Source organism: Aptenodytes forsteri, unplaced genomic scaffold (genome assembly GCF_000699145.1).
Source record: "Aptenodytes forsteri isolate BGI_AS27 unplaced genomic scaffold, ASM69914v1 Scaffold443, whole genome shotgun sequence".
NCBI classification, from domain to species: Eukaryota; Metazoa; Chordata; class Aves; order Sphenisciformes; family Spheniscidae; genus Aptenodytes; species Aptenodytes forsteri.
The window spans coordinates 578,678-592,627 of record NW_008794170.1 but is presented as its reverse complement, the minus strand read 5'-3'; the positions used below and the strand labels follow the sequence as shown (position 1 = coordinate 592,627).

Here is a 13,950-nt window from a genome sequence, read left to right as displayed (position 1 = left end):
AATCCTTTCTGTCTATTCAGTAGCCTTAGTAACAGATGAAAGTTAATTTATGTGCAACTTTTCAAGGCCTGTGTTGGGTGATTAGGCGGACTTATTTTGAAGTCCGCCTTCTTCCCCAGATGTCAAGCTCTATTTTGTGAATGAACATTTTGCAATGTGATGTATGCCTTGGGAAAAAGAAGTGAAAAAAAAATCCAGAGCGCCCAAGTAAGAGCAACTCATGATTTTGTTTCTCTTTCACTTATCCATTTATTCTTATTTAACCCACACTTTTTTTGCATCATTAAAATCAGCACTGTGAATCAGGTTTATTTTCAGACACTGATGGTATAGTAATAGTGATATGTTAAAAATGACTGTTCTTCAGCTGCTAGCTGCAGGGTGGGAAGCATGTGTGATCAGCTCTGTAAAAGCCCAAGCAGTATCCCATTTTTGCAAATCAGCCCTTGGAGTCTCTATTTGTTGTTAATATTGAAACCTTGAGTTTCAGCAAAACTGCATTTCTAATGCAACCAGTTATAGCAAGATTATTCTAGATTTTGGCTTTTGCCAAGGATACAAAGAAGGGTAGTCCCCTGGCTCACAGTCAAACCAGATGAAACTTGATCATCTAAGACACTTAGACCCAAAACATTTGTGCTTTAAAAACAAGGAAGCCTGGCCCTACTTTAAGAGATTATTCATTCCCTCTCTTTCTTCCCTTCGTCTCCTCTGGTATTTAAGTTGCCTTGTCAATCATACGCAAGACTTTGAACATACAATAACATTTCCTACCAGAGGATATAAGTTTGACTCAGATATGTGCCTCTAAATTTCATTTAAAATTACAGGTAACAGTAAGAATGCAGATTTTTGAGAACTGTGCTGCTTTGAAAAGACACTGTTAACAATGTTATGATTTATTTTGCTTGGAGACAGCGTTTAAAAAAAAAAAAAAAGGTGGCTTAAAATAAGAGGTGGAATATCACATTGCTTTTATATAGCACCAGAAAATCCAGTGCAATGATACGAAGAATGCTTAGTGTATTTCACCTGTTAAATATCCTTTTCACGGCATTTATCCATGGGGCTCCATGGCTCCAAGGGCTTGATTTTTTCCATTGCCTTCTATCTCGTGCAGTTCTCTACATTTATGCTAGGTGAATGAAGGAGGAAAAATACAATAAAATGCTGTCAAGGGAAGAAGTGTTGGGCGTTCACTGGCACTAATAAAGGTGCAAAGCATAAAAGGTGAGACCTTTATACTAGTCCTATAACTAGTCCTTCACCTCGCATAAAAGGTGGAGGATTAGTTTAATTAACCTTCGCTATCTGCTTAACAGTGGCAGGAAAAAAAGAGCCTACTACTATGGGCATGCAAGCACAGAAAGGAAAGGCAGGCATTTCAGCTGTTGAGCATGTGTGTGCGAGTTAGGTTGCTAATCATAGAATCATAGACATTAAGGTTTTAACCTTCGCTATCTGCTTAACAGTGGCAGGAAAAAAAGAGCCTACTACTATGGGCATGCAAGCACAGAAAGGAAAGGCAGGCATTTCAGCTGTTGAGCATGTGTGTGCGAGTTAGGTTGCTAATCATAGAATCATAGAATCATTAAGGTTGGAAAAGACCTCTAAGATCATCGAGTCCAACTGTCAACCCAACACCACCATGCCCACTAAACCATGTGTTTTCTTGAAGTTGTCCACGATGTGTCAGAGATTGTGTTTCTGGAGGTGGATACTAAAGCTTAATCACTAGGATTGAACTGTTCTTTGAAAGGCAGGAAATTAGTGTCTTGGGTATTTTTCAAAGCAAGCAGTGCTGAAGTGCATCAGGCTTCTTTTTCGCTAGGAAAATCCATCTGTTTGATAAGTGACTGCTTTGGAGACTGATCCTAATATGATTATGCGCTTTGGATTTCAGAGAAACTAAGATTTGAATTGTTGTGATCATTTTGTGAGAGGGCTGGAAAAAACCTCATTCAACTGCCCTAATGAAGCCAACCGTGATCGCTCTAGACATGAATGTGGCTCTTAAGAGATCAGTTGTTGTCCAACAGACAAAGGAATTGTTCATCACTTTCATGTTCAAGATATCATATAGAAAACGCTAATGCTTTCTCTGGACAGAGTTAGGACCAGACAGCTGGAAATTCTGGGTTTTATGTATAATTTGTTTTCCTGTCTCTATTAGTGACCAGTACCTGAGACTTCAAAGGTATAGGGAAAGAACAACATAATACACCTCTCAAGTATGATGTGCATTACTCCACATGAAAGTGAAAACACCGCCCTTCCTGACTTCTTCAAGCAATCAGTTTTATGTCCTGAAGCATGTCATTTAATTTTTGTTCCTACTAGCATATAAAAGAAAGCTAGTCCTTGAACTTGCCCTCGCTAGCACAAGTAGCCCCCGTGGCTTTAATGAATACTTCTGCATGGCACTGTTATACACACTTGAATAAGACTTCTCAGGTTAGGCCATTAATTTGCATAGCTCCAATTATCCAGTCTCTGATCTCCTGTAAAAATGGTTCCACAAATTATTCTAATGTTCTGCATTAAAGTATTTTTCATTTCTGATGAAGGCATTTATTCTCTCCCGTGCAGAGCAATACAATTATCTGAACCTCAAATCATATGTTTGTTCTGCCAAGAAAAGCGAGTTGGTTATGCTATAGTGCTGACCTTTAAAAATGATTGTTCTCGTGTCTTAAAGAGTATTGCTTCCAGCACCACTTAATTTAACTGGTAATGGCCAATGTAGTTTTGTAGTTATTTTAAGCTTAAATTGCCAAGCTTTCCTTTGTGTGTGTGTGTGTGTCTTCATCTGAGTGTCCCCTACCATAGGAAGGAACTTGGAACAGTTCCCTTCTTTCCAGTGGTTTAGTTTTTAAAAAAGAGAAATGTTGAGTGATGTGGGATTACAGTACGGAAGAACTTCATTGAGACGCTACTGTTATCATTGAATCATTGGAAAAGGAGAAACTTTATAGATAACCAAATTCTGTAAACCCCACTGTAGTCTCCATTAACAAATAGAGATGAGTAGGTGTCCTGCCACCCCCTTTTCTGAAAACCTTTTGTTTAACCCCTTTGTCTACCAATGTTGATTAGGCTCAGTTACCAAAACCCATTTTAGATGTACGCGTGTATTTTAAACACGTGTAGCTTTCCAGCGCTTGGAGATGCAGATGAGGAGGTGCTGGTTTGTGTGGCTAGGGATCTTGCCCATGGCTACCTGTGTTTGCTCTCATCGGTACAGCTCTCTTAGCTGGCAATGAGTAGGATGAGCTGATAAATACCACTGCCTACTTCTGAGCTGACACCAAACTTCCTCCAAAAAACCTGGGAGATACCTGGCAGATATGCTGCACTGTAGGAAGACAAGGGAAGAACAGAAGGATATAAGGTCAATGCAAAAAGCTGTTTTTTCATTTGCATTTATTTTTGGTTTTATCTGTGTTGGCTTCTGCCCTTCCAGACTCTAGGGTTACCCAGGTACAAAATAGAGAACAAGATGGAGACTTTTAATCTGGCTAGGCATTGCTTTACCTATGTACCTAGAGTTGCATCATGATAGTTTTTCAGGAGTTACTATTTAAAGCTTAAAGGCTTGGGGAAAACACCCTTTAAAAAGAAACTTGCAACACAGATTCACATATCAACTGTTTAAATGGTGTTAGACCCCTTCCAACTTTGCAGTGCAATCAGTATAATTCACCGTGAGGTTGTGCCCAGCTCCCAAGTAGCAAAAAGATTTGTTAGAGCAACAGCATTAAGCATCGTCTGGGAATCCAGGAGGCGAGAAAGAAAAGTCTGCTTAAAAAACACTGCTTGAAAATGCTTGGAGTTTTTTCTACAAACTTACATAGGTATGGCATGAACTAGCCTCAGATTTATCTCCAGTAGTGCCCTTTGCAAATGGGGTGCAACTTCTCATTCATAGCTTTCCTACATTATATTTTACTTTTCCCATTTCCATTAGTGAATTCTCTGATGCACTCTCCTGCCTGTGCTCTGTGCAGCGTGGTTTCCCATTGCCCTTCTCTTGGCCACCACCTGAATGCCTCAATTGCACTATCTTTTAGCCCTCAGTGTCTAAGGTCAGCGTCCTCAGAGGGTGCAGTCCTGGCCCCGCTGATGCCAACAGCAGAGTGCCTGTGGACTGAAGGGAGCCAGGGTTGCACCCAGACAGGTCAACAGCTATCTGATGAATGACTTTGTGCTTGTACTTCTTTTTGTTTAAATTCAAGGCCAATTGTTGACTGTGATATGTATGTTGAATAGTATCGCATGCAGCTTTCGGCTTTAAATCTATAAAGCCTAGTTGTAGTCCCTGTAGGTATGTCTGGAAATTAGAGAAGGCAGAACCACTTTCCTTTCTTTAATATGAATGATTTAGCCAAACCTAGTGCAGTCCCATATGGTCTAGGAGGACATCTACATGGGGTTCTTTTGGGTTACAAATACTTTGTCAAAATGCATGATGTCCCCTGAAGGTGAGTTTCCTTCAAAAATAAATTAACCTGAGGCAAGGTTACCACAGACCTTGTGCTAGTTTAAATGAACTCAGACTGGGGAGTTCTCATAGACAGCCAGCCTTACCACTGGGCTACAGCTGCTTCTCAGGTGACACTTACAGTGCTTGCCTTTGCCCAGCAGCTCCTAATGAAGTTTGATGCTGTGAATCAAACATGGGAGACCTCTACAGACCTTTGCAGCACGATCTTATTTAACTGAACTTTGGCTAACCCAAAGGCAGTCAATTAACCAGTGCTCTGTTCTCTTCCTAGAACTGAATGTGGTTTGGGTTTTGTTGGTTTTTTTTTTTAATTTGCACTAACCTACAACAAAGCGAGGAACTGCCAGATACCTCCCCTAAGGCTGAATACCTGAAAGTGTCAGTGCCAGCGTTTGCCTCAGAGGGGAAAGTCAAATTTTTCAGTGGCAGAACATGTCTACACTCAGCCAAAAGGTGTGATTGCAGCTGGAACCAAGCTTGGGTACATGCAGCAGCATGGTGCTCAGCTCCAGGTTACGTGTCCATGTATGTTCCCAGAGTCTGGTTTCTTACCAGCCCCTTTGAACTCCATGCAGTTGCAGATTGTGCTGTTTATCGGTACTTGAACTGGCTACATGGAAGCTCCTTGAGCTGTGTTCACACTGCCCGCTTACAGCATAGGTGTGCTCACCTGGGATTTCGGAGGAGCGATACCAGTTGGCGTGTAGACCCTTTATCGTTGGGATCTGGAAATAGCTCCTGCCTTCACAGCTAATTCAAAGGCTTTAGATTCTCATCAAGACTTCCCATTTGCAAATTTATACTGTGCTTTCAGACAGATATTTCTTGCAAGAAACCTTACTCCTTGGGGGGGGGAAAAATCCAACCCTTTTTGTTCTGTTTTCTGGAGCTTCTGGCTGAAGGGAACAGTAGATTTAAACATTTGAGTATGCCTCTCTTGCTTACGTGGAAAAAAAGGTCTTTTGTCCCCAGGACTGCATAGCTGTGGAGGACCTGCTGTTTTCCTCCAGTGGAACATTGGCTATGAAATCATAACTCCCCTTCCAAAAACGTACCCGGGCAACTCTGGAGCATGAATCAGTCTCCTACGCTGTTATGCCATAAATACTTGGTAATGCAAGGGGATTTAGCTGCCTGACTCCCACGTTCAAATGAAACACTACTACTAAATACCTACATATCGGGCTGAATAATTATGCCCAAGCATGTGCTAATAGCCTTAATTAGCATGTTGTCAAATAATGTTGATGCAAAAGACTTCAGCATAAACTATTCTATGAAACATAGTGCCTGCTAACGACTTATTCTTTCTGGTTTTTCATCCCAAGCCCTAGAGTCATTTTAGCAGCAATTATAAAAGTACCCAGTGGAAAAGTTGCAAGTCAGTCCCCTCCTAGATCACATTCCTATGCTGGCACCTTTGTACTCATACTGATGCTTTCAGTTGTCACCTCCTTCTGTCACTCTCAACTTCAGTCTGCAGAGATGTTGACTAATTTCTTTTCCATATCCATTGAGGATTTCCAGAGGAAGGGATTGTTGCAGGTTTGGTGCTGTCTCAAAGCAGCATCTTGGATTTTCATTTCTTAGAGCTCTATGGCTCCTGGTAAAACACACAGTGTTTGTCCAGAAGTGTTCAGTTGAATATAAAGTACTGTAGTAAAAAAAAAAAAAAGGAAAAAAGTTTTTTTTTCCATATATCTGGCAATTTTTTTTTTTTTTTTTTTTTTATTTAACTGAGAGCAATTTTGTAACCTCTGCTGCAGGCCTTGTGTATGACACCTTGATGCTGAAACACCAGTGTACCTGTGGAAACACAAACAGCCACCCAGAGCATGCGGGGAGGATCCAGAGCATCTGGTCCCGGCTCCAGGAGACAGGTCTCCGTGGCAAGTGTGAGGTAATAAAAATACCAGCGAAGGGGGAGATAGGGAGAATTTGGATTTGTCTGGCTGATTCAACTGCTGGATTATGAGTATTTTTGGGGGACTGATTTCTCGTCTGGATGATAGCATATGTACCAAACCTGCAGCTCGGGCTGTTGATTGCTACCTGGATGTGCAAACTTTATACTGCATTCTGGCTTGAGATTTTTATAGCTCCAGCTGTTGGCAATGTTTTGCCATATGTGGCCTGAGTTTAATCCATTCCTAGATGACTGCTTACACTTGTGTGTGTGCATGTCAGGAGTACTTTTCTGGCGATCTGATTTCATTGTATTGTGATGACTGTTTAGAAATTTCGTGAAATGTTGGAGAATGCTCTTGCCCAATGTTGCAGTGAAGCTGCTTCTGTAATTTTCATTCCTATTCCCTGTAAACTGGAAGTCCCTACCAAGTGTTGGATTTTGAAGCAGCCAAAGATAAGAGCAAGATATGAAGTAACTGTGTTATTTGTTACCACTCCAATCATAACAACAAAAGCTGTGGAGCAACAAGTTTGTATTTCTGTGGTTTAATAATTTTTTTAATACTCTTTGATAAGTCAAACGACTTTGATAATGGTCAACCTATAATGAAGATACTGTAAAAAGAATGAGGGTAGGAGGACATAACTAAGCACTGTTCCATCACAAGAGGTTAAATTCATTGCATTGGACATACATGTTTTAAGCAGAAGGCAAACCAAGATAAAAGCTTAGATACTAAAATAAAAAAAACTAATGATTAATAATGGTGATTAATAACTATTATTCATAACTAATAGCAGTGATGATAAATTAATGGTAGCATGTGTTCATCGGTTCTTTGAGCATCTGAGGGGACTGAATCACACATATTTTGAGTTATGTCAGCATCTGGCTAGAAATATTTTCTGAGCAATCAGAAAAGACATCCACGTGGTGGCAGCATTGCCATTGGCTAAAGTTCCCCGTCATACCCTTATTTATCCCTGAAGAGAGCAAGGAAGGACTTCAAACCTGTTTCTGTCTACGGAGACCCATTTAATTTAATTTTGGGATTATTATTTGGGACCAAAAAAAAAGTACTGCACTGCTGTCTAGCTCCTCTATTTAGAAGCAGGAGTTAAATCGTGCAGTGCTAATTGCCTTGCCTCCTAGATGTTACAGATGTCCATCCTGTTACAGATGTTCTCTAATGTGTGAAGGTCTTCATTGTATGATCCCAGGTTATTTTCCTTCATTTGGTATTTTCGGTTGCTCTCATGATTAGAGTTTGATGTTCACCTGCTTTCCACCTGTGTTTCCCTTCTGACCATTGGTGACATTCAGCCTCATCTTGACTTCCCTTTTCAGAAAACTATAAATACATGATGTTAGCTTTCTGCCTTAATTCCGGTGTTTTCTTCTCTGATGGCTTTCTTCAAGGTCTGACCTGCCATTTCAGGATAACCAGATGCTCTAATTGCACTTGTTTCTCTCTCTAGTTAGCTTTCCTTTATCCCCACCATCTCCTACTCCTGCCCAGACCTGTGTTAAAGTTTCCTTCTTTATCCTAACTTTTCTCGTGGGCTTGATGGGCACAACCTTTCCCTGTTTCTCCATCTCCTTCCTACCCTCCACACTTCACTCTCTGTTCTTGATAGTTTTTTTTCTGGAGCCACTTCTTCACTTTCCGCTGTCCTTGACCAATGTAATTCTTTTCCGCGTTGCAAAGCCATTTGGTCACTTCCCTGCCCTTCAGAGTCTTTCTGAACCTCCTCAGTGGGAACCTGTGTATCAGTGAGCAGAGCGGAGGACCACTTCCTTCAGTGAAGATTACCTCCACGTCAGGTGCACTTGCATGGCGAGTGGACAGCTTTTTAGACACAAGTGATCTCTGGTGGTAGGTTGGAGCATGGGCATGAGCTGTTGGCATTGCCTGGGACAATGGACTTGTCTCCTTACTGCAAGGACAGGAATGCTATAGAGTTAACATGTAGAAAATTTCATTCTGTGGGACGTATTCCATTATATGATTGATTTAAAAGGAATTTTGATGTCTGGCCTAATAATTATGATTATTTTTAATAATTATATTACTTTTTCAAATCCTTGTTGTCTATGCCAAAGCTCCATGCAGGACAGCATGAGCTGTGCCCTCTATCCCCACCCACAGTAGCATACATGTGATGTGCGAACTTTAACGGAGCTCTTTATATGAGGATGGTGACACTTAGTACCAAGGCAGCCTGCTATATATCTACAATTTTTTAATGGATTATAACTGCTCCATCTGCATAGCAGCCCTACAGGCACTCAGAAAGAGGTGAATATTTTCAGAATTAGTAGTAGGCCTGCAGTGGGTCAGCAGCAACACCTGGATTATAGCACTCAGAAATTTGCCAGGCTGCACACTTAATTTTTTTGCTGAGCTCCTGTTTTGTTCTTTTTTTTTTTTTTTTTTTAGCTGGTCTTGCTGATGGACACATCTGTACACACTCATTTTTATCTTCACTGTTGCAGGTCTGTTGTCCTGTGCCTGAGATGTTATGAGCCAGTTAAATAAGCCCAAGGGCCTGATGTTAAAATTGTTTGTGATTATGTAGTTTAATCCATTTCTTACAACTCATATTTGTAAAAGGACAGTTTGAACTTTGACATTTCCTTATCCTCACGTTTCCCCTTCCTTCCTTAACAGCCCTTTGCTGTGGTCTCGGTGTGGGTATAGTTTGATTCTGTTGGTTGCAAGTAGTTGCTTGACACAGATTAAAAACACAGTGCCCTGCGTAGTAAATAATCCCGTACACACTGTGTGGGATCGGACGAGACTCCACTGGATCCCTGTCCTCTTCCAGAAGGAGTTTAACAGCTCTTGTTCCCCCCACAACTGCATGCTGCAAATAAATCCCAGCTCTGCTTTCTCATGCAAGCTCAAACAATTCAGGGTGTTTGTCTCCTGGAAGTGTTCTCTTGGTGTTTCTGTTGCACACATGCCCCAAGCCAGAAAAGGGCTTGCAGATAAATATTTTTATCATGCATGCAAACAAATGCTTGCTTTGAAATTTCAGAAACGAACTAAAACCTGTTTTCATCAGGCAGCCGTGAGGCTCCTAGACAACCTGCCAAGTGCTGAGTTCCTACCATTTCTCTCGGAGGCAACAGAAGTGATCCAGAAGGGGCACAAATATTTTTAGAACAGAAAAAAACACATCGCTTCCCCCCGCCTCTCATTTTTCAGCAGTGAAACAGATACGTATATGCTAAAGTTGTCCAAAAACTGTTTTACATCCAGCTGAGGGGAAAATGTGTGCTAGATTTGTGGTGTGATAGGTAAGAGTCTGGCGGAGTCGCACAAGTTTAAAGATGACCCTTTGGAGTGAAAGCAGTTGTCCAAACTTAACGACAGCTGCAGTTTAGAGTATTGCTTGTTTAATTAAGTTAGCTTTATAAAATACGGCAATTACTCTGGTGTACATTCAGAATTTAAAAGCAACAATTATACTAATTGAGGCAGTCTCAATAAAAGACTCTGCCCCCCAAACAAAAACCCGCAATCACAGTATAGTGTAATCTTCCCAGCCTTCGTCAAGAGCGTGAGGAGATCGATAGGTTTTGCTGTGTGTTTCGAAGGTAATCAAATCCCTGGGCTGCTCAACCAGGGTGGGGAAGAATGAGTTCCTCAACCAGGGTCCATCTCCAAGCACGTCTTGGCAGTAATCCTGCGTTGTTTAAAGCATGAGGACTGTTAGCTGAAGGTTAATTGCAGCTGCAGAGGACTGATACTAAAAACCAGACCCAGGGCTGGGCCATCTGTAAGAGCAGAGCCGTGTCTGCGGCGTTCCTGGCACAGCATCGGGCGGGTGTCCGGTTGGAGTGCAGGATGGGTCCGGGCGGTGAAGCCTCCAGAGAGCCACTCCATGCCCAAGGTTTCCCATTGCAAAGCACCGAGGGCGTGTGGGAGGTGGTGGCAGTGGTGCCTGGGAAGTTGGTCTCTGGAGACAAGCTTTGTAGCTGTTTTCATGGGGTTTTGTGGCTTTTTTGGGGCCGCAGCTGGGACAAGATCTGGCTTGCGGTTGCTCAAGATTCATATACTCTTCTGCTGAAACATCATGGGGTGAAAGGGTGAATAAAATGCAAACTAAGAGGCTAGTGGGGTTTTTCTTTTGTTCAAAATGCAAAGGAAAAGCTGGCTCCAAGGAAATAGATGACTAGTGCAGAAGGAAGTGTATAAAGCAGTGGGAGAGGTGGTGTGGTGAAACGAAGGTCAGGTTTTGTGCAGAAAGAGGCACAAAGGAAACAGGGTAAAGAGCCAACTAGTTCATTGGGATTAAGAAGCCAACTCCTGAGCTGAAAAGCTGGGGTTTAGCAGCCAGGAAGGAGAGCTGGGGTTAAGCAGCGAGGAAGGGGGTGGGGGGGGGGGGGGGGGGGTGCGCAATATGGAGTAAGCAAGCTCAAGTGAAGCCTTAAAGATAACAGTATCAGGACTTAAGAGCTCTTAGAAAGCAAGAAACTGCTCAAATTAGGAGCATGGATGGCAGGCTGAGCCGTAGACTGAGATACAAGTCGTGATGGGTCTGGAAACAGGAGTGAGGAATATGTTTTATTCTCCAACTTTTATTTTGGGGCGATTTAATTCATTTTCTTGGTGTCTTTGTGTTAGAGCTAAGGACAAAGCTTGTGGTGCGTGAGCTGGGAGATGAGAAAGGTGCAAAAGCATCTCAAGCATAATCCTTTCTAACCAGGCAATGCTTACTGTGATGTTTGTGATATATATTTGTTTCAGTAAGTAGTAGCTTTTTCCTTGAATGTGTTTTACTTGCAACGCAGAAGGAAGTTCTCTGTCTGCTCATAGTTTCCATTCAGTTATGGGTGTCACATGGAGGGGAGGGTAATGTTGATACCCTCCTAAAGAGCACGGAGCTTGAATGTCTTGGTAAGGCCACTTACTTTAAATGGGAGCAGCCCTTCCCCATCACAGGGAGCCGAAGCTGTTTGCATTCATGGAGGAGCTGGCACGTTATTGTGATGAGCTGCCATTCTCCTGGTGTCTTCACATAACACCAAGAATGCTATTTCTGTACGTCCCCTAAATGTAGCAACTGAAAATGGCTCAGTACCTCTTGTTCGAAGGAAGAGTTGGCATATGGGTTAGAGGGAAGCTGTAAGTCCTGAAAGGGGGGACTGAGGCAGGCTTACCACAAACAGAAGAGGAAGACAGGATGAAAGTTCAAGGGGGATTTGCCAGATATTTCCATCCCTTCTGGGTCTAGCATTTTTGTGATTATTGCCTCTTTAATGGGATGCTGTATTTTTGCCTCATCATCAACCTCAGGAAATGCTAGGTGGTGGAGCAGAGCATGGAGAAAATGAAAGAGGAACTCGTGAGCAGAAATGCCAAAATTAGGAGAGGCAGAGTACATGAGCGGTCCTGCCGTGCTTTGATTTCTGCTGCCTTATGCCTCAAACAGTTTTACAAAGTGATTTCCTGTGCACTTTGCAACACGTGATGGAGGCTTATGCTGAAGGTTTGAGACAAAAAAAATCCCTCGAGTTTGTTCTGCAGACCGTGCTTCAGAGGTAAAGGTCCTGGAGTCCCCGTGCCCCCAGCGTGCTGCGCCCTGGGATGCTCTGGCTGGGCCAGGCTGCAGGCCGAGATGGCAGCGTGGTGCGAAAGCTGGAAGTGCCGATGCCTTTGAAGCATCTTGTCTCTAGCACTCCTGCAAAGTAAGCGGCACATAGCAATGCATTCTGAGCGGCAGCAGCTCTCAGGAGCGAGTGGCACAGTTTGACCTTCTCTTCAGAACAGGTTTTCCATTTCAAAGCCTATTTTTTTTTAGGAGTGTGATTTCTGTTTTCCCACCTTTTTTTCCTTTAAGCTATCCATTTTTTTTATTCTCATTAGAAACTCTGCTTCTCCAGGAATGTGGAAGTCTTAAAAAAGCAACTGGCTTCGACAAAGCCAGGGTGAAGTCTGTGCAGGAGGTGCATGCATTCCTGCATGGGCTGCACAGCAGGATGCTCGTTGCTGAGGCTCGTGTCTTGGGTGACCCTGGGACCTCTACAAGAGGCTTTCAGAACTTTCCAATATTTTGCTGTTAATTATTTATATTTTAGTATTACTATTGCAGAGAGGAATAATCCTGTCGTTCCTTCTATAGGAAACAACCCCCCAAAATGACAACTCCTTTTAAAGTGTTTTAGTCAAAATCGTGATGAAAAATCGTGAAGTAATTCTAAGCCATATAAAATACTTCTTTTTGTTTGGTTGGTTTTTGTTTTGTTTTGGAGGGGAGGGGCATGCACGCATGTTTCTGAAGCAAAGCAATCCTTAGTTCTGAATAACTCCTTCCCCTGTCTCATGGCCACCTCTCGACTTACCCCCAACCTCAGCACGTTCTCAACTTGCTGCATATTTCCCCTGCCAACATTTTGGAGGCAGTCGCAAGCTCCCAGTTAAAAAGGTGAGGTGTTTTTTTCCGCTGCTGTGGGCGTTGGTTGCCTTCTCTGGTACACCTGATATCCCCCCCGGCGTCATCTGCCTGCTGGGGAGCGCTCATTCCTGTGCAAGAGGCCACAGCATGGTCCTTGTATTCCCAAGATTTAGCATCTCCAAGTAGCACTTTGTTCTTACAAACATATTTTCCATCGCAAATGGGTGATGGCAACAAAAGATAAGCCCCAAAAGTATGCTGGACCCCTATGACAAAAAAGGGGAAAAGATCCCCAATTTGTAAAATGTGAAGTGAAGTTGGGTCCTGCTGAAATCAGTGAAAGCTTTGTCATGGTCTTTAGTGAAGCCAGGGTTTTGACTTCGGTGTGCATCTGCCCTTCTGGTTTTCATCTGGCAACAAAAGCAGGGGTGAGCATATTTGGTACAGTACTTTCAGCTCAATGTGCATCATCATATAAGAAGACAATTTCCAACCATATAATCTCGTGGGATTTCCGAGATGAGTTTTGGAGCAGAAAGTTTGTAACTGACTCTTAATTACTCAAAGGTTCAGTTTGGAAGGCAGTGTTTTGGGGGAATTTTTTAGGTTAGCTTAATAATCGTGGAGGGGATGTGTCCGGGGGTGGTTTGGGGGGATGCATTTTCAACAGTGAATCACTTTATAATGGCTTATAACTGAAATCCTGAATATTCAGTAGTCAAGCAATACCTGTGTAATTTAGCAAATGCTCTGCAGTAATATTTTTAAAACACAAAAAAATCTGAAGATGACTTTATATGTCAAGCTAATATTTTGAATAAGAGATTAAACCAAAATCTGTCCTATGATGAATTTTTTCACATAAGAACCCATTTTAGTTTTTTGCTCACTGTCTTTATGATTTGCTAAGGAAAAAGAAAAGTTCTTTAATGAGAGTTAAGCAGTTAATCAGTGATGTCATCACTCCTTTTCTTTCCTCTTTTAGTGCATTCGTGGAAGAAAAGCAACTCTAGAAGAGCTGCAGACAGTTCACTCGGAAGCCCATACGCTGCTGTACGGCACAAACCCTCTGAACAGACAGAAACTGGACAGCAAGAAACTTCTAGGTATCGTTCCGGGGGGGGGGGGAGCGA

The 13,950-nt window shown here is 42.4% G+C and overlaps 1 protein-coding gene across 1 annotated transcript in view; it reads left to right on the top strand.

The window, feature by feature from the left end:
* HDAC4 (histone deacetylase 4) overlaps positions 1 to 13,950 on the top strand; it is a 242,649-nt gene that overhangs the window by 185,730 nt on the left and 42,969 nt on the right. The window contains exons 15-16 of the mRNA XM_009281930.1: positions 6,271 to 6,404; positions 13,803 to 13,923. Of these exons, the coding sequence (XP_009280205.1) occupies positions 6,271 to 6,404; positions 13,803 to 13,923 (255 nt within the window). The remainder of the gene's footprint in view (positions 1 to 6,270; positions 6,405 to 13,802; positions 13,924 to 13,950) is intronic.